The sequence below is a fragment of the Ochotona curzoniae genome, unplaced genomic scaffold (genome assembly GCF_017591425.1).
Source record: "Ochotona curzoniae isolate NIBS_2020 unplaced genomic scaffold, NIBS_Ocur_1.0 contig_1071, whole genome shotgun sequence".
In the NCBI taxonomy this organism is placed as follows: domain Eukaryota; kingdom Metazoa; phylum Chordata; class Mammalia; order Lagomorpha; family Ochotonidae; genus Ochotona; species Ochotona curzoniae.
Genome location: NW_024464939.1, coordinates 12,234,490 through 12,260,160, shown reverse-complemented (window position 1 = coordinate 12,260,160; position 25,671 = coordinate 12,234,490). Strand labels below are relative to the sequence as shown.

General features: G+C 37.6%; 1 protein-coding gene across 2 annotated transcripts in view; it reads left to right on the top strand.

Annotated features, from left to right (window-relative positions):
- STMN2 (stathmin 2) overlaps positions 1–25,671 on the top strand; it is a 41,244-nt gene that overhangs the window by 4,494 nt on the left and 11,079 nt on the right. For both annotated transcript variants that reach the window (XM_040994137.1, XM_040994132.1), the window contains exons 2-3: positions 14,742–14,837; positions 18,902–19,074. In XM_040994137.1, coding sequence (XP_040850071.1) covers positions 14,742–14,837; positions 18,902–19,074 — 269 coding nt within the window. The remainder of the gene's footprint in view (positions 1–14,741; positions 14,838–18,901; positions 19,075–25,671) is intronic.

Genomic DNA, 25,671 nt, shown 5'->3' with positions numbered 1-25,671 from the left:
TTTGCATGTGTTCAAGGGACAAGATGAAATGAGGGATCCTAATTTGCAAGTAAGCATAGACTCTGGTTAATTATTCCCTTATGATTTTACTTTTTCTGTTTCAATACATTATCATAATACCACTTACATTATTCCTGGGAGTTTGTGGTGGGTGTTTGGTTGAAAAACAACAGTAGTAGTAGTAGTAATAATAAAATTATTTGGGAATATGATGTTTTAATGTTAAAATTAAACAATACGTTAAACAAAAATATTATTTATTTATTCCTGTGTCTAAACAGTGCCTGATGTTGAAAACACTGAGTGGCAGAATCAGGTCCGCCAGAAAGCCTGCTAATCTGAAACAGGTGGATAAGATGTTGCAATGAAAAGGATTATACTTCCTATCTTTCATTTCTTCCTCCATTAAAAATGTACCTGCCTGAACCAAATACGTGATTTCAATCTAACTTTTGGCGGCTTTCATCAGTTATCAAGCATCTCCTTGCAACAGTTTTATTAGTTTAGTGAAAATGTTTTGTTAATTTTAACATGGTAACAGACAACTAAGCCTCAAATTTTTAGGACTATGAAAGGTGGATTTCTTTTCTCCTATTTGCATTGATAAGGGGAAATTGTTCTATTTTATATTAAATATAGTCCATCTGTAAAATATTCAAGTGTCAAATAACCATATTACCCAGACTTAGATTTGCATAGGAATGAATTGTGATCCTATTAGAATGCAAATTAGGATCCAAGAGGCCTGGGTGGAGAGCAGACTATATAACCAGCACCCAAACGATGTTGATTCTGACCACAAAGTGTATATTTTCTAAAAACATAATGTACCTCTGATAGTAAACTCTGAGAGTATGTCTGCGTGTTTTTCAGCACATGGCAATCTTTACAAAAGATTTCACCTCCAAATTTGTATACTTAGGGATTTTATTCCTCTGGGGATAATGTGTTCTGCATCATCACTCCTCTTAATTGGACTTTTAAAAATATATTCATGTTACAGGACTCACTCAGCAGACCTCCAAGAGAAATATGGAAAATGTGTGTCTCTTTGTCTGGCCTAAGAAGAAGAAATGGATGTGGCTGTGGTACAATGGAGAAGGGCAATAAATCAATCATGCCAGCTTCCCGTTATTTACAAACCAGATGCAGAAGAGAAAGTTCAGCCAGAACCTTTTACATGAGGAACAGGTGCACAAGGTTTAACCTCATTTCCCTCAGAGCTCACTCACCACAAGCACTTCACAGCCTGAGGAAATTAAAACAGAGGATTGACTGGGTTGAACGGCACTAAAATTTTCTCTTAAAATGTATCATCCTTATTAGTTACCAATTTATTCTAACAGTATTGTTTCCTATATATCTCATTAGAAAAAGCATTAATATATGTGGCTGTATGTTGGAGAACAAATTGTGCACACTATTTTTGCCTACTTAACCCAACCAAGGGTCTCCAATATTTAAAACGTTCTAAGCAAGCCAAACTGGAGAGAGAAATGAGACTGAAAGGAATAGCATCAACGGTACCATATTGCCAGTTTGCCAGTGCAATGAGTTGCTGGCCATGCAAACATTCACATGTTTTTAGAATTTCTATCCTGCAAAAATACTACACATGAAATATGTGAATTTAGAAACACAGCACTTCCCAAGTAAGCATGAAAAACACAATCCCAAATAAAGAAGAGTTAGTGGGTACACCGTTACGCAAGGTAAAGCCTAAAGGGTCACCCGTTCAGTCTTTCTTGTTTCTGCTTTTAACTGCTCATTCTGAGAAGCTGCAGAACTCGGTTTTTGCAATATGCAGTAGATTTAAAAATGAAGACATGCTGAGACAATATGTGTTTTAAATAATCATGGAAGTCTGCCATGGATAGAATTCTCATTTAGAGAAGACAAAATAATCTAAACTTTAAGAACTTGATCCACGAAGTTTTCTTCACTAGCGCTTTAACAGTTCTCTTGCTCTATTCCTTCCTTGCACAAATCAGTTTTCTAACATAAATTTCAGATTCTCTAGAAAGAAATGACTTGCAATGTTTGGTCAATGTTTATATGGCACGTATAACTGGTGAGGCAGCATTGTAAATTCTTTGCTTATGATTAATTAACCATGTTAGTCATCTAATACTTGGAAGAGGTAGATTCCAGTACAGGTGAAAAAAAATGAGACATGAAAGGTGAAATAACTGTCCTCAGGTCAGTCAGGTAGCCCAGGCCATCGGGGGCTGCAGACTCTGTTCTGAGCAGTCCCTGCTGGTTTCACACCTGCCCAGTGTCAGAGGTCCTCCCATGCTGGAGGCCGAGCCTGCAGTGCTGTCATTCCGCTGTGCAAGACCACAGATGATCTTGACCTTACTGTTCACAGACTCACCTTGACAAAACACCTTCACTGATGAGGAGCTTTGATAACTAATCTGAGACTTCTTTAATTTCTATGATTTAGGCTTTTGGAGGAGAAAACTATGAGACCTTGGAGTTAAACATATGGAACGCATGGCCATTTGCAGTCTCAGCTGAAAGCAGCACATGATCAACCATGATGATCACAACTTTTTAAAAAAAGGCTTAATTTTACCAGTTTCATCATGGTTGGGACCTTTCAGGTGGAGCCTTAACTCCTTCCACAGACTCTAGATATTTAATTTTAAAATTGGCTTTATGAAATAAGTTTAGAACTAAAAGGCGTTCAGCCTAGGTATCAATAGTCCATGTAACTAGTGGCTATTACTGTAAGATTCTCATCTCATCGTAGTGTCACCTCAGAAGCAGACAGGCAGGAGAGACCTATAGGGGGGCTCTGAGACCCTTGTAAATCAGTCTTAATTATCTTTAATGGAGGGATGAGACCTTGTCATTTGTCAGGGGGGACATGTGTAGTAGTAAAATCCATGTTTATAATAACCAATTTTTATGAGTCATGATTAAAGATAACATTTTGTGTACATTTGTTCTCATGAAACACTTTTATGTGAACGGAAAGGTTAATTAATGCATTTCAGCAGTCATTTTGCCAGTCATCTGGAAATACAGCCTCTCTAGGAGTTGTACTTCAGAAAAACCACATATCAGACTGTAAAACCACACCAAGAATACTTTGAGATTCTTCTCTCTTGCCCAAGTGTTGGCCTCCAGAATGAAACTTTAATAAGCTGAAACATTATAGGATACAAAGTTTAAATCTTGAGACAAAAATAATTACAGTGATCAAATAGCACATTAAACATAATCTGTTTTTATGACACAAGTATATTGTCTAGGGTTGAATTTTTTTTTCTTTAACTGCCTTTGTAAAACAAGGCCTCCAAGAATGCCCATTTAGAAATTATTATTTTCAAATACTTGTATTTCAGATACTGGAGCTTGTATCCAGTCATACAAGTTTTTAGTCAAACTTCAAATCATCATTTCATTATATACCTTTATAATCAGGATAAAATATAATATAAAGTGTATCTAAACCTAGTCTCACAAATAGTTTTACATGAGATCATTTTTAAACGTAGATTAAATATTGTTTGGCATTCTGCTCTCTTTTAGATGATCTTTTTTCCTATGGACTTTGGTCACAGAGTTTAATTTTCATCTAATAAAACTTCTCAAGGAAAACCTACTAATTATCTCCCAGTTCAGATTTCCTACTAGGTAAAAATTGAACTCACAGGAAATGCTCCTACCTGTAATCAATGGACCCTTAGAAAACTGAGGTGTGAAGGTGCCATGCAGAAGCACTGCCGTCCCTCTGGACTCAGGGACCCTGCCCAGCTCTCAGACAGCTGAACTCCCACTTCCCGGGAAGCCTTGCTTCACAGCACAGCAGCCTTTACTACTGCAGGGTTCTTTGTATTTACCACGCATGTATCCATTCTTACTATTTAGATTTTACAGCTTTATCTGAGAGATAACAGTTAGTACCTAGAACTGCAGAAGGACATGAAAACTTGCCAACTGCTTCTAGTTTTGATAGCGTGATCCAGCCAGCACCATTCACTTTATAAGTTAATCATCTTTTCATGCTACCTGAGATTTTTTGTAAGCAAGAAGAGGAAGGGTTTAGAAGATTGAAAATTTTTTCAAGATAGACAGCATGCTCTGTCTACAGAGGACCTTGCAGCTTTTAGAAAACATTCACCTGCTCCAGTCTTCTTAGTGTTCACATAATCCCTGGGAGTGTAAATGTATACAAATGACCCTATTTAAAGATGACTACATTTAATCCCAAAGAATTTACTCAGTTTGGTTCTCATGTGTAAGCTTCAGGTCAAAAGGAAGATACAATGAAAGTAGAGGTAGTTAGATATGCATACAGTTTTAGATGTGAAACTACCCTAGTTGGTGAGCACCATCACACAGTAGGCTTTTTAAAATTATTTTGTTTATTTGAAAGACAGAGAGACTGCTACCTCTCTCATATGCTGCTCCATCTCCACTTGCTCATGATAGCCAGGTCTGGGCAAGGCCGAACCTAGAATCTAGAAACTTAATCCAGGTCTGCCACATGGGTAGAAAAGCTGAAAGCCTAAATCAGGAATGAACCCAGGTGCTCATAAATGAGACTCAGACATCCCAGGTACTGACCCCACACTCGGCCTATCTGTATCCAGTCCAAAGTCACTAGTGAAGGTCAATGAGTTTAAAATAGAACAGATTCAAGCTTCATCTCTGTTCTGAGCCTATGCTGGCTCTTATGAGGCTAAAATATAATGTGCAAGCATGTGTTAGGGGAATATAACCTAGTTGCCCTTGAGGAATACATACTGAACATTTCTTGAGCATATCAAAGAAACAAATTGGCAATACAAAGTGATAATTTATAACTATAAAGACAATCCTTTAAATACAATGCTTTAGCATTTTAGAAATTTTGTTACTTTGCAATATTAAGAGACACTATGTAATAATATCCATTAGAATGAACTAAGACCCAGCAAAACATTGCAAAATTTAATATGTGAACCCATTAGCTAAAATGCTTTTCAGATTTCACCAATATCAACAGCACTGGGGAAATTAGTACCCCACCCATTCATACGAGTTTTAATTCTGGGTTTAAAGAAAGCCTATGAATTTGCAGTTCTTACAAGTTCCCAGATGGTGCTGTGACCCATGGAGCTAACAGTGACTCAGAGATGACCCAGAGCAGGGGCTCAGGTCCATATGAAGGGTGTGGGGGAACACACCCCCTCTAACTGTGCAGGGTGAACTCGAGGGAACAGGAATCTTAGCCCCCCAGCAGCTTCCACCCCTTTGGCTGTGGCCCAAAAGGAAGCATGCAGGAGCAGAATCAAGCCTTCATTCACTGACCATGGGTAGGTTGATTTTTCTCTCTGTGCCTCTGACTCAGCACCTGTGAAATAGCACCCCTGGCCTGCACTTCCGGCTTCCTTCTTCCCTCCACAGGCACCACAGGACACCCTCTATCTTCTGAGTCTATCTCCCTGAGACTGTGTATTCCCATTCTTACTTAGACGGTGTTGAAAGTTCGGTTTGAAGGTGCCTTCAAAGTTAAAACAAAAGGACAAAGCTCTGTGTAATTGAAAGTAGGAACAAAAGCAGTTCACAGCTAAAAGAAATGCAAAACCCTACAAATGTTTAAACACACACACACACACAAGTCCCTTACAGGTCAGAGCATGTTAGTAGATGGGAGGTGAGTGGTATTAGATGGATGCAGTTTTGAAGCCTGCTGCACTGCTCACCATCTGAGAGCCCTTGAGTAAATTATGTACCGTTTCTAAACTACAATTTTCTAATTTACACAATAGACAAAACACATGGTTGTTATGAGCAGAAAATAAGCAATTTAACATTAAGCTTTTGATAATAGTGAGTCTTATCTCTTTTCCCATACTCTAAATAAATGATGAAAATAATAAACATAATCCAAATTTAAATATCTCAATTCTTTCTACATGCAATGACCAAAAACTTACTAAAAATTTAAATTGAGGAAATACTATGCAATAATAATTTATTTTAGTGGGAGAAATGAAAGTTTTCAACGTAACTACCATGTAGTATACATCCGAGATAAATCCATTCTCAGTAACACTGGAATTTAGTACTTAAGTATTTTATCTAGGTCCAAACACAGTAAACAAAAGGATTATGAACAAGGATTCATTTCTATTATATATATTTCCCTGTCATATTTCATATCTCATCCTTCAAAGAAATACAGTTGGCCCTCTATTATCCACAGATTCCACATCCATGGATTTAACCCACAGCAGGAGGGAAATTTTCTAAAAGCAAATTGCATCTGTAGTGAACATGTATACTTTCTTATTATCATTATTCCACAATCTGTATAGTGGAATAACTGTATAGTATAGTGAAATATGCTGTGTATATTGTATGTGATAATAGGAAATTTGGAGTTGACTTAAAATATCCAGGAGGATTGAGTAGTCCTATGCAAATACCATGACCTCTTAGGTAAGAGATTTGAACATCTGCAGATTTTGGCTTCCAGAAGGAATCCAAGAATCAAGCCCCATGAATACAAGGGATGACTAGCTGTATGAATATGTAGCTTCCATGAAATTGAGCCTTTTGCCTATCACCAACATAAAAAATGTCACAGTTGTTAGAATAAAAACTGACTCCAGAAATATGAAAGTGTTCATGAAATCCCTTGAAGAGCAGAAAACAAGGAATTTTCTCTCTCTCTCTCTCTCACACACACACACACAGGCTCTTTTCCCTCTCATTATATTACTTAGCCCATCGATTTAACCAAAATCCCACATCATTTGACTGTCACACAATATCTCATCCCTACCTCCCCAGCCTCCTGCCTGTCTAGAGTCCTCCTGGTCTTCCATTTCAACACCTTGCTTTAAGCCAGGTCTTTTCTTTCTTTCAAGGATAACCAATTCATCCTTCCACTTGTAGATGAGCACAATAAAAACATTAGAACCAAACAATACAAGCAGACTATTCCTTAGATGAATGTCGTGCTGAATGTAATAGAAGCTTAAAATGTAATATTATTTCTGCCCATTTTGCCTTAAAATAGTATCTTTAAGATCCACAGTGTTTTAGGAGCCAATAGGTTATCTGGTATTGAAGGTTGACAGAATATGATTACCAGAACAAGAACAGTACTCCAAAAATCCAAGTTAGCATTTATCTGCACCTGCCCTTAAAAATGCCCAAGTCGGGGTAATTGATTACTGATAACAAATGATACCTTATGTATCTTGCTTTATGTTCAAAATAGCAATGCATGTGAGTGTATAGTACATCAATTAGGATTTAATATGCACATCACTGCAGAAATATTCCAAGAAATATGCATAGAGTCCTTTTACAAAATGCATATTATTGACATTAATCTACATATTAAATATTCAATTTTTTTACTTCATAAGCAACAAAATCCGGATAACATGCACTCATGCTCCTGTGAACAAGGAATAATGACCAAGGAGGGACTTTATATGCAAACACCATTGACATTTAAATCCACATCAGGTCAGACTATTTTGGACATTACACAATATACACATGTATTGAAACATCTTACACCTCATAAATATGAAGTTTCTATATGTGTGAAATTTTAAGAAATTTTTTTCTTAAAAGTTCAGTTCTAAACTGCCTGATCAAAGCACAAAGGTGGAGAGAAAAGAACTGCATCACTTCTGTCAACCAGACTTGCTCGAAGGAGGATAAATGTAGTAGAACAAGTAAGATAAGCTGAATCCAGCATTTACAATGAAACTTTTCCTAAGTTCAGGACCAGCGTTGGAGAGGAGTTATATTGAGCAGCTTTAAAGGAATTCGATTCGCTTTATTGACCTTTTAGCATTAAACTTTGAAAAACAGCCGTGTGCACAGTGCAGTCTGTATTATTTATGAATTACAACAACCTTCATGCCAACTAACTCAGAATGACAATGAAAAAAAAAATTTAAATGGAAATCTGTGGCTCTTGACAGATTCCCACAGTGATATTCTATCCCAAGAGTTACACATTGTATCATGTTTTATAAACTTGAGAAAGGAACTGTGAAATACTTGGGACAGTAATAATTAGCTAAGAGAAGTCCAGGAGGATTACAGCACTGCTCTATGCAAGGGCGTATTCTCTGTGATACAAATAATAGCCGCTTTCTTTGAATTTTCCTTCCTGTAAGTTTTTGTAAGTTCACTGCTGGGAAATAAAATGGGGAGGTGGCATTGTGATCCATCAGGTTAACCGCCATGTTTCATATGGGCACCGGCACATGTCCCAGCTGCTCTACTTTAGTCTGTATTCCAGCCAAAAAAAAAAAAAAAAGGCAACAGAACATGAAAATGAATACAGAGGAAGTAAGCACCTGCCCCTTTTTCTCCTTGCATAGAGAATTGATTATCTGCTATTGTAAAGTTGCCTTGAAGTGGGAGGACTTTCTTGAATTTTGCCTTTAAGCCAAGCAATTTTAGTTATATCACCAACATGTGCCACTGTCAAACTCAGGAAAGCTGAAGATATATAATACTAAGGGAGAAACAGCCACTTCAGAGCATTCAAAAAAGTCTACAGCCACTTACATGAAACAAGCCAGCAAGTGGCTGTGTCCTTGAAATGAAGAAACCTTGAGACTCAGTAAAAGCCATTAAATGTGAATATGTTTCCAGATACATTAAAATCCATTCTGTGGAACTTGCTGTGTGGACCTTGGGCAGGGTCCCATCTCTCTCTCTACTCGTCTATTTCTATCAAATAAATAAAAAACATTTTTTACCTAGACTAATAAGGAAGAAATAATTTGCAAAAAGGAAATGTGGAAAGTATGTTTTTCTGTCCTTTAAAATGAAGAGCCATTCTGAAAATGCCTTGACAGTTGGATGTTGGACTCTTTGATGTTGTCCATGCCTAAATTGTTGGGAGACATTTCAGTGGCAGCAAGATGAACTTATGAATGTTCATGAAAGACACTCGTTGTAAAACTGGAGGGGAAATCAGTCGGGAGGGGAGGAAAATTGGGGATGGAACAGGAAATCCTAGTGCCTATTAAACTGTGTCATAAAGCAAACATTTTTTGAATAAAAAGCCATAAAATAGTGTTTTCAAAAAGGCAAAGAAAGCTCTTACTTTCAAAAAAAAACACAAATGGATGAACTTGTAGGTAATATGAAAGTTATTCCACATAAACATAAAACATATCAAATATAGAAGCTGTCCAGACTATATAAAGGCCAATTATAGGTCAGAAAATGAGCTCATCAAGGTTAAATGTTTTGTCCAAATTCTTAAAACAAGAAATGTCAATTTCTGAAAATGTCTTAAAGATCCCTAAATCCAAATGTAGCTTGATGCTTGTTTTCCAGCTGATAATATGGATTAGCCCAGATTTGTTCCATAATCAAGAATGTTTACTTGCAAGATTCCCAACACAGTCCATAATTTTGTAAAGTAAAATGGAAGTGCTATTTTTCATGAAAATGTTGTATCTAAAAAAATCTGGAATTAAAATAGAGTGTATTATATACAGCACTGGTCAGAAGCAGCAACAGGTACTAGACTTCTGCATGCATCTCAAGAATTGGTGCCCATGATTGAGGCAGAGATATTCATTGCAGAGGAATTTCCTCCCCAAAAGGGACTGAAAAATGTGACCCTTTAGAAAAGCTCCCCAAGTGCTTGGGGGGAAAGATGGATTATAGACTATGGGGGTCTGCACAGCAAATACATTGCCTTCTATTACCCAACACTAAACTACATGAGCAGATTTGGAAATTAGAAAGTCACATATCTGTACTTACCCATTCACCATTGACAGGTATCTTAGCTGTATCTTTAGCAGTATCTTAGTGCTACAGTGAACAAGGTGCATGCACAGTCTTGACATGCTGATTTCATTTTCTTTGGTTACATGCACAGAGGTAGGCATAGAACGTTTTGAGGAACCAATTATACCATTTTTCATGATGGCTGTATTAACCTAGATTCCTGATAACAGTGTACGAGAGATTGTTGTTTAAATTCTCACCAACATTTTTAATCTGTTGCTTTGTATAATAGGTTTTATGAAGCGATAGCTCATTGTGGCTTTTATTTGCATTTCTCTTATGCTTCATGATGTTAAGCAAAATGACTTATGACATTTTACCTAAGTGTAAATGGCAGAATCAGGGGACTTGTTTTCATCCAGGGAGAACATCTTATTGACTGTTCTGTTTTGTCTACTGCATCTATTACATAAAAAATTACTGCCCAGTTTTTGAATGAGTTTTATTTCCATAATGGCTAGTGATTTGAAATTCTGCCCTTTTAGAACCGTATTGAGTAAATGCTAATTACTGTGCAGTCTACAAGGTTTCCTTGAAGGAGACCTTGGACACCACCTTGGGTTTGTGGAAGCAAGAAAAACATGGGCTCCTATGTGAGAAATCTGTGACCTCTGCCTGAAGTGGTTGTCATCTATGAATTATTTATGCATCATTCCTTTCCTCCAAAATGATTTCAGGAGACTGCTACAAGTTTGTACACTGCAATATCAGAATTCTCAAGTCAGTGGAAATTTGGTAAATAATGTTTGGCAACAAAGCCACATTAAAATACTTCTTTTATTCACAGTTGATATTATAACAAAGGGTGGGTTATAAAACACACTCAGAACTAAAACAATAATGTGAAATTCTTCAAGTGCATTGAAATGTTCTGCCATTCCAAGGAAATACAAGTTCATATGCTTCAAGAAGCATGCTCCCAATTTTAGCAAATCTCTAGATTGGCAGAGGAATTAAATTAGGATATAACTGATATGACTTGTAGCACAAACCATTCTAGGGTCCCAGTGTTCTATATAAATTGGTGTATTCCATTACTTGAAAACAGTCAACCCAATTGAGATACAGCTCCTTAAGTCTGTATCCTCAATGTGTAAACACCTAGGTAATCCAAGGGGAAACATCAAGTAGGCCATGAATTGAGACAAAATCATATGAACTATAGTGAATATATAACTTTGTACTGTGATAGAACTTTTGCCCTTTCCATTTCTCAATGTTCCTGCTTCACCGAGAACATAACAGATCATCAGCATGTTGTCTCAGAAAGATGAATCATCGTCAGATTAAATGCACAGTTCATGTGAAGTAGAAGCCACATGTAACCCAGTGACCTTGACTGTTAGTCGCCATGTTGTTGACTTAGTGACCTCTTTGCCCCTGAGCCTACACCCCAAGTGCAAAGATGACTGTAGTCAGCAGGTGTGAGCTGTGCTGAATCAATGGCAGATGCAAGGGATGTGATCACCTCTGTCCACTTCATAAGTGCACATGTGTCTTTTGCCAAATGAAAGAAGGAAGAAAAGAATGGATGGGATGTCCTTTTTCACTCTTCAAGAAAAAATTTTAAAGTGGTAAGGAGACATCTTAGTCTCTTCAAAAGACTCATTCAGTCATTTTGGAGACAACACTCCAAGAAAGGCAGGACAGCCTTGAAAGCACCCCAACTCAGGTACATCCCTGCTCAGATGACCACAAGAAGGGAAGAAGAGAGTCCATTTTACATGAGAACTCAGCTTAATCATATGAGCCAGCTCTCTCCATCTTGTGTAACCTTTGTTCAAGTAAGGCTCAATCCAAGCAGCATTCAGGGAACCTAATGGGAGTAAATATCCCTCAGTACCTAAAATCAGGGTTTGTGATTAATTTTGATGCATAAACAGAATAAAGAGTTCCCATTACTCCTTTAAACTACTGTGCAGTCTGGTGTGTGCCAAAGACTATAAGAATTTCTTACATCCAGGGAACTAATAAATAAAAGGGCAAGACCGTACATGCTGTAGTGAGACTCTCATTAAACACAGCAGGCGCTTTCGTAGAAATCAGGAGAAAGGTGAGGCTCCAGGTTGGGACAATTTAGTGCGTCTATCACCATTTTGATCATAAGGACTGATTTTTGTCATCCTGTTTCTTTTCCTTGTCACAAATCGCTGGCAGCAAGAATCCTTTGATTTGAAATGTGCTTCTGTAAACCCCAGTAATGGGCTTGTATGACTTCAATCTTCTGAAACATTCCTGTGTTTCAATTGATAACTATTTCAACAGAAGAAAACTGGGACGCTTTGGTCAGTCAAAGCATTGACATTTCAAAACTTCCCAGGTTTAAGACGATTATAATTCTTGTAGGGAGAGATGAGCAGAATGAATGAAGATTGCGTCTAATTTTATATCAAACCAATTAGAATTACATCATCTTTGCAGAAATATCTAGAATATTATCTCATATCCATAATCTTTGGTAATGTTAAAATAGCCCTTCCAAAATATGAGTTATTTTCTTTTTAAATTTATTTCCTTTAATTGTATATCCATCAACAAAAATATCTTACACTCCAAAGTTGAATCAATATGATATGTAAGTAATGTTTTAAATAAAATCTTTTTATCTACTTCATCTGTAAAGAAGAAAATATGGTAGTGAACATCCCAAAATGATTTCTAAATGTAATAACACATATAAGTTTAAGAAAATAACTTAATATTGGGTTATAAACCTTCAGGCAAGCAAATTACCACACACACACATGCAAACATGTATATACATGCAAACAAGCACCTAATACAGTCAAATTCAAGGACAAATGAGCATCAGTAAATAATTGTTTGAGCTTTTCAAAAATATTAAGGTATAGTTTCCTGAATAAAATACATGATTTTCTTTTAAAAATAAAATCCAAAAAAAATTAAGGTGTACTTAAAAGTTTGAGGATTAAGCGAAGTGCTCAGTTTATCATACACCTTTAAGAACAGGGGAAATAGTACATTGTGTCTACTTTATATTTTACCAAGGAAATGAGTCTTTCTGCTCCTTTAATCTATCCCAAAGTCTGATGATAATTAGATCTGTAGTTCCATTGTACTCTTCTCTGTGACCACTATTTGCTCTTCAAGAAAAGCACCACCAAAGTTTACACACAATGGAAGAGAAAACAGATACAATTTAGATTATTGGCCATCAAAATGCATTCCTGATAACTAAGTGAAAATTTTTATAAATAATTACTGCAATGTTCTATTTACCTGATTAGCTGTAATATCAGTGTACAGATATTTTTTGTCATACATTCAGAATATATATATGTATGTATAATCAGGGATTTTTTTTGAGAAGTTGATCCTCTGTACAAATATTTATTACCCAAGAAGTTACATTTTGTACAAAACTGTATGTTTATCTATAGTCACATAGTTCATGCCTCACATGTGAGAATTAATTTAAGAGCAAACATAAAGAAAAATGAGAAAATAAAAAAGCCTTAGGCAAAGTGTGTGAACTGTTTTAGACAATGTATTGCGTTCTTTTCCAAAAATGTATCAACCCATAAAGCCTTGCTGTTGTTTTCAATTAGATCATGGAATTTCATGTGTTAAACTATTATATTTTAGGGGGGAAAGATTGTAATTTCCACTGATTTCTATGGAAAGATCTTCTTGGGCCTTCCTATGTGATATGATAGCATTAATCAAATAAGTGAATAGGAAAGTAAGGTTAGAGCTTCCAAAATTCCAGAAGTGTGCAATATTGTGTCTCAGAATGGCTATGCCAAGATTTTTGTGGCATGGGCAAATTGTGTTGCTTCTAAGGAAAAGTGCTATATGGGAAGAGATTCCTCTGTTGGCAAATCCTCTGGATGTGTTATGTTAGAAATTTTAATTGGCTGTGCTTTATTTCTGTGTTGGTTCAAATTTGTGCCAACACACTGAAGCTCATCCTAAAAACAGAGTTGGAGCAAACCCTCATGGCAGACATGAGGTAGACTGATTTAACTGTATTTTATCCAGAGATCTCATCTTTGTCACTGGCCACACATGGCTTGGCCCTGTGAGGCTGTTTCCTTGTTTGTAAACTTAATTATAGGTAGAGTGCATGGACAGTTGACTAAGTAATCTCCTAGAAACTTCTCAAACATTCTATGGCTTTAAAGTATGTAGGTGTTGAATATACTTCCTGCTAGTCAACAAACCCTATTGACAATGCTCAAACATAGTCATCCTCCTGGAAGAGGAAGGAGAAAAGAAACTGGGAAAGGCAAGTAAAGGGGGCAGAGAGATCATCGTCTGAATTTTCACAGGTGCTTGCCAAGGTTAACCACCAAACTGGGCTCTGTAGGAAGGGAAGGATATCCATGTCAGACATTGGATCCAGGTTTTTGGTGTGGACAGAAACAGGGAGAGATAAGAAAATGTGCTTGGGATGGAGAGAAAGCCGCAACATAGGATCTCTGAAGATACAGCTGCTAACTGTACTCATGGGTTCTCAGGTCATCCCCCACGGAATCTATAATGATTCAGACTGAACCAGCAAAGGAGACCTCCTCTGTCTTAGGAACCAGAGACTCGGTGCACTAGTATGATGTGCCTGTCGCTCTTGATCTTAGCTATACCCCTTTCTCCATCCTTTCCCTGTCTCTTCCTGCCCTAGACTGCTTATTCCATCCTTTCTCCTGCAGCTCCCTCTCTCTCTCTCTCTTAATTTCCTCTTCCATCCTTTCTCCTATAGCTCACCCTCTCTCACACTTGTTTCCAATGCTACCTTAATATGCACCACGTATCCTCTACAATGAAGAGTGTATAAAGTTCTGTTTCCATCTTTTCTTTCATTTTGTGAAAGAGGGCAACATAGTACACTTGGCAATATCCGCTCAACAGGAGACTTAACAATTATTATACAAAGGTAAAGAAGCTTGAAGAGAAAATTCAGAGAATGAAAGATCCTGAACTTGAGTCTTTCATTTCAGCCTACAAGGAGAAAATGAAGGAGCTGTCCATGCTTTCGCTGATCTGCTCTTGCTTCTACCCGGAACCCCGTAACATCAACATCTACACTTATGATGGTGAGTTGCCTGCAGTGAGTGGAAACTCTGCTGCTGCCTGGATCGTGCAGAGCTTGCTCAACGTTTGTCTCTCTCTCATGGCTCCTGATAGAATTAAGCCAGTGTTTGTAGATCCCACTATTGACTGGATGCTTGTAGCTACAGATCTTAATATTGCTCAAATAAGCTTGCATTTGATGCTAATAACAGCACATTAACATCTGCTAAGATGCCTGACTAGAACGTTATCCAATAAATCCATCTCCAGATACATTTAAAGCTTCTTTGCAGATAATATGCTGGAAGTAGAACGGACACCAATTTGCAAAGAAATACACTTGTACTTAGAAAACCAATGTCGTGAAATCAATAACCACCACTGTTTTTCTTTATCATAGTCTTTATATTTTATGTATATCAGGAAACTGACAATAGTCATAATTCACTAACTGAAGAAAAAAACTGATATAACTGAGGCCCCAGGAAAGAGGATACAAAGAGAAAGGCCCAGAGCATTGGTGTGACCGCTCAGTTTGTACAAGTATAGCCCCTAGGCTTAATGCACCCTGATTCCTTTGCTTAGTTTTTTCTTTCCAACTTTGCCACCAATTCCATCGCTTCAGGCAAGCAGATACCTAGATTCTTGGAGCCACATTGAACACCTCCTGGTAAGGTTGTTAGGATGTTTAAAGCATTTCATGTTAAGTCAAAGCACCAAGGCAGCTAACATCATCAACAGCATCATTCTCACCTAATTCAGTCAATTTAATCAAAATATTTTGATACAGTTGTATGTTATAATTAACACATGGTTTATGGTTAGACTCTGTTATCTTTATTTTCCATATATGTAAAGAAAAATATGAAAAACCATGTGAGTGGGCCTTTGGCAGTTAATCCTCTCTGGGCTTTTAAAGCCTGTGCTCAAAGGCATTTTCCTCCCAAAATTGTTTTCTGATGACATAAACAGCCTAACAGCTAATCAGCTGTATCAGAGGGAGTATGTCCTGCCCCATGTGAAAAGGTTGGGTATCTAACCAAAACTTTGATTAGAACACAAGCCCAGTCCCGGCTCCTGATTTGCATAATTCAGTCAATCAATAAACTGGGCAGACCTTTCTCGTCTGCTAAATCTGGCTGCAATTGGAAATCCTGCTATCTTTCTTAGGAGTCTCTAGGATTATCTGATTACTCACTGTCGATCCAAGAATGAATGTAGGGTGAAACTTACCTGCAAGGCACTCAATGCTTAGGGACAGTGTCTTTCCGTACACAAGTGGTCAGGTCAGAATGTAGAACACAGAGTGGTTAGAAAGAGGAGGTAATGATGGCTTCTATTGGTTTAACGATTGAGAAGAAGGGTAGAAGAAATTTCAAAATTATATATCACCCAAGATTCAGAAACTGAACAGATAACACAATCTCCTATGAATTGAATTAAATGGATAGAGAATCTCAAATTTCTGACTTTGTGTTTCTATATAGATAATAATGTGAATTACTTGTTGCAGAAAAGGATGATAGCAGTTTGCACTGAATATTTACATTTGAAAATACCAAGTGTCACAGTCTGTGTTTCACATTCCCTGCTCTTCCTATTTTAATCTTCACCCCAAGCTTCAAAGAAAGATGCTCTTGTTAGCTCTGTCTTTATGTGATGGAATGACAACTTAAAGAATTTAATTAACTTTCCCACTGTCACTCAGAGGGAAGGAACCCACTCTTCACATGGAAAACAAGCAATTCTGATACCATTCTCTCAGTTAAACTATGTAAAACTCCATTGCCATATCAAATAAACTGTTTTTTATTTGCCCATGCTCGTTTGTAATAATTTTGATAAACTTACAGTGTTTTAATACAGTTGTATTCAAAATATAATATTGAATGGCTTCAGGAAATTTTAAATTACTTTTATATTTGTTGGGGCAGGGGAAACCGCACATTAGTCCCAACTTACTTACTAACTTAGTTCTCTGTGAGTTTTTAAGGAGAGGGCATCAGTTCTGTCAGCTTGGGAATTTAACCTGACCACAACCTCATTGTGTATTAAGAGGCTTCTGAAAGAGCATTGATGGAAACATAATCTTCGTATCAGAAGATTTCTGTTCTGCTCTGGTCAAAACTAGCCTGGAGACCTGACTGGCTTGGCTGCCATGATTTCAAAGGAACATTAATAAATTAGTGCTTAAATATTAGGGTAGCCACATGCTAGATCTAGAAACTATCTCAATGGGACTGCTTAGCCTGGGGTAGGGAGATGTAGTACACAGCCCTCCCTCTTATAGGATCCACAGCTGCAGATCTAACCAACTTCCACTGGAAAATATTTGGGGGAAAATACCCTGCATCTGTACTGACTACGTACAAATTTTCTTACATGTCATTATTCCCGAAGCAATTCAGTATGACAACTATTTATGTTGTATGTACTTGGAACTAGAAATTACCGCTAATCTGGGATGATTTAAGGTTGATGGGAGGATCATGCAGATTCTATGCATACCCAGTGTCATTTTATATGAAAGACTTGAGCATCCCTGATTTTGGGTATTCATGGGGCAGGAGGGGAGGAGATAAGCCTGGAACCATAGCTGCAGGTACTGAAAAACTGAACTTGAAAGATGCAGCAGAGAATGACCTGATCTGGCAAAGAGCCACATCACAAGCCAGTGCCCATGAGCGGAAGTCAAAGGGATCCTGTCTGGACTCAAAATAAAGAATATTCATCTAAAAAGGAGAACTGATCAATGAGATTTTTTAATCATTATATTTTACCAGCTTGTGAATTATATAATTGTGGATGTCGCACCAAATGCTATCATTTTTTATATTATTATTAAGTATATTTATGTTAAAAACTATTTTATACAGGATTAAAACTTGAATGTCTGATAACCTGCTTATCTTTAGCCCAAAAGTCACTTATGAAAAACATGACTAACCACTATCATTTTTTAATTGACAAATGAAGATTATATCCACTAATATTGTAAAATCTACTTTAAATATGAAGGTACTATAAATAATTGATGGCAAACAGAATTTAAAAGTAAGTTTAGTACAAAAAAAATTTGAAACTCATGCAGTGTTTTTTCACAGTATTCACTTTCCATTAACTTTTTGAATACATCTTGTATGGATACATTGTGGAACAAGTGGCTAACCCAAGTTAACTAACATATACATTACCTCACATGCTTATCATATCTTCATATTACGGAAGAACACTGCAAATCTACTCTTTAAGCAATTTTAAATAACATAATACCATGTCGTACGATGGGATATTTTGAAGTTGCTTTTCCTGTCTAATTGAAATTTTGTGTTCTTTGGCCAACATACAATGTCTCCCAAATCTACCCAACAAGAAACTCCTTCCTTCTAAAGCTGAATCCCATGTGTGCCTGTATGAAACCAACTTAGTACATGGAGTCCTATTCATCCTCTACACACTGCTTCTCTCCTTGACATCTGGCCACTGTACAGGTATGCCAGAGAGAAATAGTCCAAGTAGCAGCAAGTGAGGGCAAAAAAATACCACAGTGAAGCCTTGTCTTACTGTCAGCACTCTGCAGGTAAGGACTCCATCCTAGGCTGATGTCATTGTGCCCACAGTGCACACAGCACACGCTTCCTGATGAGTAACAAACATGAGAGACAACACGGGAGTCAACAGGAAGCTTGCCAATAGCCTAGACTTTGCCAAATTATTTCCAACAGCTCAGCTGTGACAGGAGTTTTCACATAACTCCTGGGGCTTGCAAACACTGTAATATTAGATATATGTATGTGATTCTAAACTGTATGTGAGAACTGGAGAGCTCTTCTTTTCCTCATCATCTAAATATATATATTGAATTTCCCAATGCTATAAATATTTGATCTGTTAAAATATATTCATAATAGTACTAAAGAGAGGGGTCTTATTCTGCATTCGAAACAATGTAAGGGCAATTGTCAAATGTAGCATTTTATTTCTACTCCCCAAAATAACTGTGCCTCTCTCAGTTGCTGAAATACATTAAAATAAACCCAAGCTTTGAATTCTACATGTTCAACATTCTCCGGTGTTTATTTCTTAGATATGGAAGTGAAGCAAATCAACAAACGTGCCTCCGGCCAGGCTTTTGAGCTGATCCTAAAGCCACCATCTCCTATCTCAGAAGCCCCGAGGACTTTAGCTTCTCCAAAGAAGAAAGATCTGTCCCTGGAGGAGATCCAGAAAAAACTGGAGGCCGCAGAGGAAAGAAGAAAGGTAAACTGTGTATACTCTCTCTCTCTCTCTCTCTCTCTCTCTCTCTCTCTCTCTCACATACTCTCTCTCTCTCTCTCTCTCACACACACACACACACACACACACACACAAACACTAGCAGAGATTCCAAGGGTCAAGAACAGGTGACCCTGCAGCACCGCAGCATCTGTACGTCTTCGATAGATATAGAGCCAGGTGAGTCAGGATAAAGCTTGCCTCAATTATGGTAAGATAAAGGCTGATTTCAACTGGCTAAAGCCACAGTCCTCTTCCCCTGTGCCATACCCTCTTGCCATAAAATCCCCCTTCTCTAGTCCATCAGACATGCACACTGTCAAGAAAGGACAGCCTTATGTCACCTAGGGCAGGAGTGGGACATCTTCCTGTGTGGGGCTCCTAATGCAATGCAGTTTCCTTTGGAATGAGCAAGTCTTCCCTCAGAGACCTTAGCTGCTGTTTGCCTCTAAAGTGAAGACCAGGAGCTTGCCATTTGGCTTCTCAGAGCTCCGCTGCCAGCCTATGAACCCTTGCAGTTAGCCCTCCAAGGGCAGAACCTTCTCTGAGATCTTTGGGTGTCTTCTTCTATTCACTTATGAACCTCAAAAGGATCTTTATTTTTTTACTCCTTTTGTTGCTTGTCCCTATTTGCATTGCACAGCTTTTCTTTTGCAAATGTTTAATTTTATGCTGTCAGCTAGGTAAGAGGCAAGGGCATTTCAACAGGAAAGTCCTCAGAAATCCTGAGACAGAGCTTGTGTCTGTGTCTATTCTGGGCATACATGGGTCATCGATGGTAATCCTTTCAAGAACTCTTGTCACACAAAATACCTATCTTTCAGATCATTCATCTCCACATTGTATTTTTCTCTTACTTTCTTACAATATAATTTAGGATCATGTAGTCGCTTAGAAATATTTCATGCAGTCTGCTGATGTGAGTATAAACTAAACATTTTTATGTTCTTAGTGTATGAAGATTTTGCCTATTTTTAAAAAGCCAACCAAGATGTTGAATAGAAATTAGCACTTCTATGTTGAGTAATTAGAAATACAACTTATATCATCTTTCTTCTTAATCATGGATTATTTAACAAGGAGTATAGGGCAATTACGTGCATGTTTGTGTTCTTAGGAATGGAAAAATGATGTTTGTTTTGATGTAAAATAATGTATAAGTCCATGTATACAAGAGATTTTTTAAAGTTCATGAAAATGATATTATAAAAAACCTGAGTGCACTACACACACACACACTAAACAAGACTCAATCATTGCAGAATCTCCCTGACCAGTGGTTCACATAGTAACAGATAATGGACACAGGTAAAGGTCAGAGACCAATGTCCAGATGCTATGGCTTGACCAGATCATAGCGTCAATGACTGAGCTGAAATTAAAATTCAAAAACCAGAATTCCACATCACAGTGTAGAATGTTGCTGATATTTAGAAATAATATATTCAACTTGAAGGAAAGTATTGAAGGGAAAAACCAGAGAGATGATCAAAATTTACTGTGTTCTTATAAAACTCCCTAAAGTGAATAATTACTGATTCTTATAAAACTCCCACAACTGATTGAAATAATTATTAACAGAAATACTACATTTAAATAATTGAGTTGAACTAGACGTTGGTCATATGACTAAAAGACATTTGCACATATAGACATCAAGCATTAAAAACAGAAAAAAAACCTTTGAACCCTTTAAAAAGTATTCTATAACATTTCAAGTATTACTTATGGAAATTTTCAATGCAACAATGTGGAGGAATCCAAAATGGGGGGCGGGGCTGGGGAGGAGTGGGGGGAATCCCAGAGCCTATCAAACTGTATCATAAAATGAAATTTAAAAAATACATAAATAAAGCAAACAATAAAGAGGTAAAAAAAATCACTATGTAGATTATATCCTGGTTGTACAGTTTTCACTCAAAGAAAATGTAACTGCCTCACAGAAAGTACCAACCTTAAACTGCATTAATTTATTTTATCCTATTGGATTGTACCAAGCAGTGGAGCCCACACGAAAGACTCTTCATTCTTTTCAAAGAGTTTTCAGCAAGTGCATCTATATCAGTGATCGTCTCAGTGGTCCTCAAACACATAAAATCAAAACCCAACTCAAGTTGCTAAAATAAAATGTGGATATGTGACCAAAAAGTGGACAGTTGGATCTAAATGATCAAGCAAACCATCAGAAAATTTCCTTTTTATGTCTACCCTCCCTTCTTGCCTATAGCTACTTTTATTATCAAAAAAGTTCTGCTTCAAAGAGTCAGTTTGAAATTATTTATCTCACAACTTAGTAAGTGCAACAGTTTCTCTTTCCCCCAAAGTTCTTACAGTAGTCTCGGAACTGTTAACAATCTGACCTAGATCACATGCCCAACCCTGAACTAACCACTGCAACCAAGTTTGTTGAGCTAACCTGGATCCCATGCTCAGCAGCATTCCGCAGCTTAAATGTTTCCTGGGGTAAACAGCATAGGCAGGTGGTTCTCCCAAACAAACTGAGATGTTCTTACCTGAAGAAAGAGAATACAAATATTACACAAGCAAAACCATAGATGTGCATAGCTTTTATCTGCAAATGTCTAGTGTGACTATAAAAAACAGAAAAAGTATCTAGCTCATGCATATATATTACTCAGTTTATAACAGTCTTCGTTTGCCCTGCTGACATTTCATATGGTTATTTTCATTCAAAGGAAATAAAAAAAGCAATCTATGTAGCCCTTCAGCACAGCCCTGCCCAATAGATGTGCAAGAAGCCAACATATTTCACAATATTTCAGCAGTCCAAGTTGAAAAATAAAGGGGAAATTAATTTTAACAAATGCATTCTAACAATGTATTCAAAATATTATTTCAATGTAAAATCTGTATAAAAACATTGATGAAATATCATTCTTTTACTCATACTAAGTCTTTAATGATCAGTATGTGTGTTCACTTTCTTTTTTTTTTTAAAAGATTTATTTTTATTTTTATTGGAAAGGCAGATATACAGAGAGGAGAGACAGAGAGGAAGATCTTCCGTCTGATGATTCACTCCCCAAGTGAGCGCAACCGCCCATGCTATGCCAATCCGAAGCCAGGAGCCTCTTCCAGGTCTTCCACGCAGGTGCAGGGTCCCAAAGCCTTGGACCGTCCTCGACTGCTTTCCCGGGCCACAGGCAGGAAGCTAGATGGGAAGCGGGGCTGCCGGGATTAGAACCCCGGGCGAGCAAGGCGAGGACCTTAACCACTTGCGCCACCGCGCCGGTACCGTGTGTGTTCACTTTCAACTCATTTCAGCTCTTTCTGGTTACATTTCCCATGCTTTCCAACCAGCCACATGCAGCAGTGGCCTCTGAACTGGATAGCAGAGATGTGAATGACAGAACCAGAACACTTCTAGTGAATAATGTGAGACCTTCTGACTACATTTTTCAAATTATTTGCACCCAACTCATTTTTTATATAGCCTTTAAAAATTAAAATTAATATAGAAATCCAAATTAATATAGAAGTCCAGAGAGATAAAAGGAAACTTCCAAGTTATGATTTTAGTATTTGCATTATCAGACCCACAGCTGGTATCGCTGAAGACCTCCCAGGGCCCTCTCTCACTCAGCTTCTTTGGCTACCTGCCATCTTGGTCCACATCTCTTCCTTGCTCCAGAGAAGCAGCATCTCCAAGCCCAGCCTGCATCTCTTCCTCAGCTTTGCATGCCACGTTAGCATCAAAGCTCCAGGCTTCCCTTTGCGTCACTTACCACAATTGATAAATCTATGCCTAGTTGCATAATGATGCGGTTAACCCTAGATTTTTTCCTATAAGGTAAGGTTTGTGTTTTGATTTAATAGTGCCTCACAGTAGTTAGTACCACCAATATTTGTGCATGAATAAGTGATAAACTTCAACATGATAAGATAGTGAGTTATAGCTTATTCTGAAGTCTTTATTATAGCCTCCCATCCTAAAGTAAAATTGTAATCAATGAGTTGCCCGTTGGTATGTCTTGAAATTATATTAAGTAAATTCTGCAGTCCGAACAATCTACAATCTAGAAATTCCACTCAATCAACAGAAAGGTGTCAAGCACCCACTATTTGGCAGGCCCTGTTTTAGGCACCTGGAATAACTGCATCAATCTTAATGATGTAATAAGCAAGATGAAGCTAATAAATGTATGTACATAGATATATATTACATATACATATTAGTTGATTACAAAAAAAAATAGAGCAAAGAGAATTGGAATTGCAGGGGTGAAAGGAGCGACATTTTGGGTAAGTCAGAAAAGGCCCCCTGGCTAAGAGGACAAGCCACACAGCTTCTCTTTAGGAGAACACTCAAAGCAGTGGGCCTCACGAGTGCATAAGCCCTTGGCTGGGAGCCTTCTGTTTTAGAAACAATCTGAGGCCATTGTGGCTGCACCAGAGAGAGCAAGAGAGGACTGCCGGAAACACAGGGCAAAAGTGGCATGCTAAGAACTTGGCCTCTCACTGCCAGTGAAAGCAGAGGTCACTGAGGAAATCTGTCTCACTAGCTGATGCGAATGGCAGCCTCTTTTCAAAGAAATGTTTATATTTTAAAAAGAAGGCAGATAGAAAAAAAGCAAGTGGTGCTTGACTAACCAGGAAGATAAGAAAAAGTTCTAGAATGAGCAAAAGTTTCCAGTATTAAAAATACACAGAAGTGAGAATGTAAAAAGCCTGGGGAGTAGGTATACCCAGGTATACATCAGCGGGTTTGTGTGGAGTTAGAGGGAGAGATTGTAGAGGGCCTTCAGTGTCAGGAATAGTTCCATTGTCCAATAGACCCATTTCCTTTCCCGTCATTTAGAGGCATTTAAAGATTCTTCACAGAAATCATACTGCATTTAAGTAAGTTTTCATATTTTTGCGACTGCTGATGATTACTCCTGAGTAAGATGCTTCATATTTTATCACCAGATATTACTCAAATGCAAATTTATGTTATAAATATGAAATATGCTTTTTGGCAAGAGTTTTTTATAGGACTTTTTCTAAGGCATAAAAAGCCTATTTGTTCCCTTAGTAAGCACACGGAGGGGTTGTGCCTGAGCGTTCCAGGGCCCTTCTGAGAACCAGGGACCCAAGCCGTGTTACAGTGGCTTCCCGCGTGTACAGCTGGAGGGCTGCCCTGAGGTGGCTCCGTATGGGATCCAGTATCATCATTTCCTCACTCCATCTGTTGACACTGCTGTCACACTGGCCATCTGCTTACCAGTTTGGACGTTCCTCCCCCAGAATTAATGCTCCCCTGATTGGCTAGTAAATGCCTGTTATTAAAAAAATTAGCCCTTTTCCATTTTTATTACCTCTTAGAGTCACTTCCATGAAATTTTACTCATTTTGTGTGGCTCATTTCTTAAACACCAAGTTCCCATATGACAACTGGCCCATGCAGGTAAAGTGGTAGGAATACTTCAGCCAGCTAGCCATTCATTCATTCAGCAAACATTTATTTAGCAAGAGGTAACCAAAGAGCTAGGTTATCCATACATCCCAATTGATACAGGACAATTTAACATTATTCTTTTGGTTCAACATTGTTACTGGTCATTTTTTTCTCATTCCCATACATGCTCCAGTTTAGTAATCAATTTTATGGCTATTCTCAGCACAACTCAGTATTTAAAATCATGGTGGTTAAGACCATATGGCTAATGGATTACATAGCTGTGGAACATAAAATCTAGTTCCTGCAGTTCCTAGTTGTGTACCCTTTAGCAGGTCACCTCGTACCTCTGTGATATTACTTAACCATCAATTAGATAAGACTAGGAACAGCAGATATTGTCAGAAGTACACCATACATGAAAACATGTAACAAGCTATGAGAAAGGGTTAATCATCACACACAAAAAATGCATAGTTCCTGACCTTGCAAGGACTCATAATTTTATAAAGGAAAAAAGTTGCATTGAATTCAGATACAGAAATGTTATTATAAAAGTGTACTTTAAAGCAGTTGTGGACATTGGACTTAGAAGATAATTCAGTCATGGTTTTTTCATGGTATATGTTTTTGTGAACTTTTTGAGGCCCCTCCCCATCAATACACATCATAAATAGTGTTCAGTATGCTAAAACTTTAACGAATTGCATAGAATGATAAAAATGTTGATAGATCAAATATATATATATATATATAAATGGGTCAGTCTATCAAATATGGCTTAAAAATAATACAAAAAGTAATGGAAATTATTTAAGGATTTAATGACATTAATGAAACTAAGCCCTAAAATAGATTAAATTTAACAGCACCTTACTCAAATCAGCCCAGTGAGACTTAATTGGCACACTGACATTGCTGGCACAATCAACTCCAAGGTCACTGAGCCTCTGAAAATAAGAGGAGTTGCTTACTCTTAATCAAATGGCTTAAAAGTGGATCATCGGTCACCAGCCCTGACCAATTTACCTGTTCTATTTTTTTGGCAACTCATACTGTGGATGGCACCCAAAAGGAATCCAGGAAAAGGAACCAATCTGTGCAGCAGTAGATTTTGAAATAAAATTCTGGCTTGTTCATGGCATGGTATTCAGGAACCATTCTGATGGTGTGACACACGGCCA